This window comes from Vigna angularis, chromosome 8, assembly GCF_016808095.1.
Source record: "Vigna angularis cultivar LongXiaoDou No.4 chromosome 8, ASM1680809v1, whole genome shotgun sequence".
Lineage (NCBI taxonomy): Eukaryota > Viridiplantae > Streptophyta > Magnoliopsida > Fabales > Fabaceae > Vigna > Vigna angularis.
In genome coordinates, this window is record NC_068977.1 from 34,196,690 (window position 1) to 34,201,878 (window position 5,189).

The following is a 5,189-nucleotide window of genomic DNA, read 5'->3' on the forward strand; positions in this document are numbered from 1 at the left end:
ACATTTTTTAAGAAAATATTAGTGGTCATGAGAAATGCTACCTTAAAAAATTGAAGACAAGATAAAGAGAGGTATTTGAAAACAAGTGCAACATAGTACATTTTAGCTCCCAAATGTCAAAAGTCAAGACAATTACAGTTATGTTAGGTAAATCCGGCCTATACCTACTGTAGCCATAGACTAGGCAATCTTCATATGGCATTCTCTTCCAAAGTAACTTGTTTGGATGCACACCTTTCATTCATACTAAGGCTTAAAGGAAAATGCATGGGCAAGTTCACCATTGCACGTTTAGAATATGGAAGATATTCTCCCATAGGGGAATGTGACATCACAACCAAATCCTTTATTTATAGTCCTAAGGTCTTGCATTTAGTTTTCAAAACCCTAACCGTGTAGATTTGCAAAACGCTGATGAAGGGTTTCTACTGTAGGAAAGGTTTGCTTCCAAAGCTAAGTAACTCTAATGTGTCTTTCTGTGTGAGCCGTCAATGGCTACAAGCAAATGATGATAATGATGTCCATTTTTGGCAAGGCTACAATTGGGTGTGTGTACATATAGGGGCAACTCCAACTTTTCAATGCCCATATTGTTTCTTTGGAGTGTCAGTGAGACCAAGGAATGTAACCCTTAATGAGAATTTAATGAACTGCCACAGGCCAAACACACACCCCACATGTCAGAAACCTGTTTCAAAGTTTGGTTCATTCATTTCTCATATATCAGTTCAAATCAGAGGCAGTCTGAGCAAACATAGGACAACAAATTCTGTGGCCAAACAGTAGAAATTGAAAGGTTTAACAACTTGGAGTACTCTTCCAAATCTATAAGCATGGTTTACATATTCTTTTAACCTATTTACAAGATTTAAGGTTAAGTTTATACATGAACAGTTCATACATGACAATTCTTGTCTGGAAAAATGTTTAATTATGCAGTATCCTTGTATTAATTTTAGCACTGAATCATGTTCATATATAACAAGAAAAATATAAAGAATAACAGTAGAAAGACAGCCACCACAAAAACCAGAACCACAAAAAGAAGGTTAATCTTAAGAAATGGATTATAAATCTAACTCAAATTTCATAAAACCAAAAGAGTATTTTAAACTTAATTTAACTTTACAAAACCAACTTGTAAGTTTGAGATTTATATTTACTTATTATAAATTAGTTTATCTTTAGTAGAGGTGAGATTTTCAGCTGGTTATGATTATTTTAAAGTTTTTACTAAACGAGTTAGTTTTATGAAACTATATTTGTTTAGTAGCCGTGGTATCAGTTTGCATGGCAATTCTTTGGTACTAAACAAATTTTACCAATGTTTTTTTGTTTTGAAGTTGATGTTTAGGTCCTTGGTTAGGTTGGTTGATAGATTGACCAAACACAGTGTGCTAATGTGACTTGTTCACTAAGAAAACTATTGTTTCGTCCTTTTCTCACACATTGATGTTGGCGAGTTAATGGGTCTATACCCTCTCGTCCATTACGTAACAAGAACACTTTTAATGGGGTGGAGCAAAGGTTCATGGTACTGAATATAAAGCACCATGCCTATGTGGCCTCAAGTATGGACAAAGCAGAAGAACAAGTTGCAGAAAAGATCGCACTCTAACAATGACAGTTTCTGTGCACAGTATACATCACAACATACACCATTTGAAAAGTTGAGTTCACCATGGTTAATGCTTGTAATGGGGTGCAAAACTAAGTGACAATCTTTCTAGGCTGCTTTTTCCTCCTTCGTTAATTTTATCCAATTTATACTTTAACTATATACAAATTTACTTTTGATTTTACTCTTTGAAAAAAAAAGGAAACAAATAATGAAATCCAAAAAGGTAGTCTAGTAGGGTGATATTAAATCAATAATATGATATGTGACCATTTAATGAATTTGAGATCGATCTCGACATTATTTTAGAATTTGAGATATAAATTTAATTTTAAAGAGTAGATAATAGAGTATTAAAAAGTATATACGTGGGTATTAATTAATGGAATAAGATATTAATTTACTCAATTTATCTTAACACATCTTTAATTAAGCTGAATTTAATTCAATTAGTAATGTTTAAATGATTAAATATTTTAATATTTTAAAAGATACATTTAGTTAATATAATTATAATAATGAAATAATTATATTGATATTATTACTAATGTTAATATTATTTAAAATTTTAGTTGAGTTGAGTTAGATACCAACTCAACAACCAAATTTGACTCAATTGAAAACACAACTCAACTTCTTTGAGTTAATTTTATTCCTCGTATTATCTGATGCAAACACTCTTACACTATTAATCTTCATTTACATTAATGATATTTTGACCTGTTTACTGTTTTATATGATTATTATTCAGCTAAATATATTATTCTTTTATTTTAAAATTTTCTTTATATATATTTTATTACCATCATCTCAATATATTGCTTTATTATTAAAAAAAAGTTATTACGTAGTTATTTTGAAAAAAATATTAATAATTTCACGGAAGAAATTCTCGTACACATACAGATACTAGGTAGTGAACAGTGACGTAGGTACAATCGATTTGATTGGTACAATTTTCTTTGGAATGGACAATACTGTATAGTGAAATAATTAATCACGTTTGAATATATATTTTTCTTTATTTATATAATTTTTGTCTAACTAGATAACAAAAATAATTATTAGATTGTTTATTCTCACAAGACATTTTAAAATATTTTTTCGTTAAATAATAATACATAAAACAATAGATTTTAGATTTAATTCAATCTTATAAGATGAAGTAACTTTATCTAAGTTGTAATATAAAATGTCATACGAAAATGAAATCATTGAATGCATCAAACTTTTGTTAATGATCTTAGGTTTGAATGTTAAGAAAATGGTTTGTTTAATATGTTGTGAATATGAGAAGATGAGTCAGAAAAAAGGAAAATGGAAGTTATGGTGGTGACATAGAATAAGGAAGTGAAGAAAGGTGATATATTTTGGAAGATTTAGCACCAAAGGCATGCTTCCCCACTAAAGAAGTGCACTTTTCAAATTCCCACTAGAGCTAAAAATTGAAATTAAAAAGTCTAAAAGGTCCAAAACTAGGCGTGCTTTTCTCACAAAAACATGGGTCCTTATTGATATTGGACATTTTTCCCTGTGCAAGGGGCCAACTAAGGGAACAAAAACTACAGAAGCTTGAGGTGCCACGTGGCCACCTAAGAATAGCTTCTATTCACCAATGTAGCCACAATTCCACAGTATAAATACAACAAGTGTAACCCACATTATCCAAATACCACTTAAACATCTCATAAACACTCACTCACTCTCTCATTCTGTGATATATAATCACATGGCTGAATTCTCAGAAAATTTGCAACTTCAAAGCATTAGACCCTCTTCTTTTCCATTCTTAGACATTGATCCAAGCATGGAACTCATAAACCAATTCATTGGGATCAACCAACATGTCATAGACAACTCAAACTTGACTATGCACAACTTGATGCCATTTTCCTGTGACACCTTCTTGGGCCCTCAAGAACCTGAGTTTCCGGGAAACTTGGAGGAAAATTTCCCTGCCCTTGTTCATCATGTCAACCACAATGCACTTCCTGTTTCCCTCCCCATTTTCCAAGCAGAAAATGAGATCCACGAAGGTAAAAAGAGGAAATCGGTGGATCTTCCAGAGACCAGTTCAGCTAACTCAACTCCTGCAGTTTCTGAGACTGGAAGCAAGATAAAACAAGTAAATTTTTCTTCTTTTTTCACTTCTCTTCCCCATGCATGTGTTGGATAATAATTTGTTTGAAAATATATATGCAAGAGCAAGACTGAGTTTGGTTTTTGTTTTCTGAATAATTTCAGAGTTCTGGAAAAGGAAAGAGAGCAAAAAGCAATGTGACAGAAGAAGAGAAAGCAAAGGAAGTGGTCCATGTGAGAGCCAGAAGAGGTCAAGCTACCGATAGTCACAGTTTAGCAGAAAGGGTGTGTATATATATAATTCCTACTTCACTTTCTTCGAACCAAGAAAGAATTGTTAAATACCAACACAAGTTAAAAAACAAATGAAACAATCAAATAACATATTCAATCTCACTTTGGCTACTTTTGTTGTCTGTTTGATGGTGTTGAACGTGGACTGATGCATATTTGTATACCATTTATTGTTGTTCAGGTGAGAAGAGGGAAAATCAATGAGAAATTAAGGTGCTTACAGAATATTGTTCCAGGATGTTACAAGGTAGAGACATGTTTCCTTCAAAAGCTCCAATCTGTGTGCAACTTCATGAACCAAACTCTCATATTTCAACTTTTAAATTAATGTTTGCAGACCATGGGTATGGCAGTAATGTTGGACGAAATCATAAACTATGTGCAGTCCCTGCAGCATCAAGTAGAGGTAAGTGATCAAAATTTCTTTTAGAAAAAGATGGTGTTCATTTGTTGTTAGAAAAGATACTTTTATGTTTCAACATAGCCTTACTAATATTGATAGCAATCCACGTTTGGCTTTTTTGCAGTTCCTTTCTCTGAAGCTTACTGCAGCAAGCACCTTTTATGACTTCAATTCCGAGACAGATGCTTTAGAAACAATGCAGGTACCTACTTCTAAAGTTTTCAAGGTCTTATTTAATGTTAAATAAAGCTTTGTGTTGCTTTAACGAAAGCTCCTTTTTTGGATGACAACCTCTTAATTCAAGGTATTTAATTAATAAGCATGAAAACCTCTTAATTCATGTATGTGCAAACTGTTTGGATGGATAAGAATGAATCTAAGAGTAGTTGTGTCACTGAATGATCAAATTCAAAGTATATTATATTATATTCATGTTGATTTTTTTAATTTGTGGCAGAGAGCAAGAGCATCAGAGGCAAAAGAGTTAGGGAGGTATAAGAGAGAAGGGTATGGAGGAGTTTCTTGCTTTCAACCAAGTTGGCCACTTTGACTTCAGTTTTGGACGTTTTAACTCAGCAGCCATACAAGACATGAGATCACACTTCATCTGCTCTTTTACTTTTACTTTCTACAAAGATCAATTTGTTTCCACTCTGTGCTGCTTGCACAAGTGGACATTCTTGCTTGTACAATCCTTCAGACATGTGTAGAAATCAAATGGAAGTTAATAAAAAGAAAAAAGCCCACATTTCATATATATTTTTTATCTGTGGAATGGTGTGGTGGGTTGCAGTA

At 32.5% G+C, this 5,189-nt stretch overlaps 1 protein-coding gene across 1 annotated transcript; it reads left to right on the top strand.

Annotated features, from left to right (window-relative positions):
- The first annotated feature begins 3,347 nt into the window (after window positions 1–3,347).
- LOC108345129 (transcription factor BEE 1) lies at window positions 3,348–5,189 on the top strand. Its single transcript, XM_017583702.2, has 6 exons — window positions 3,348–3,743; window positions 3,863–3,982; window positions 4,173–4,238; window positions 4,329–4,397; window positions 4,519–4,596; window positions 4,852–5,189. The coding sequence occupies exons 1-6, from the start codon at window positions 3,348–3,350 to the stop codon at window positions 4,942–4,944; spliced, it is 822 nt and encodes a 273-aa protein (XP_017439191.1). The 3' UTR covers window positions 4,945–5,189.

Bases quoted from the DNA above. Each gene is read 5' to 3' on its own strand.
- LOC108345129 (XM_017583702.2), top strand. From the start codon at position 3,348: ATGGCTGAATTCTCAGAAAATTTGCAACTTCAAAGCATTAGACCCTCT. The intron at 3,744-3,862 runs GTAAATTTTTCT...GAATAATTTCAG, and splicing joins CTGGAAGCAAGATAAAACAA to AGTTCTGGAAAAGGAAAGAG. The intron at 4,398-4,518 runs GTAAGTGATCAA...GCTTTTTTGCAG, and splicing joins CCCTGCAGCATCAAGTAGAG to TTCCTTTCTCTGAAGCTTAC.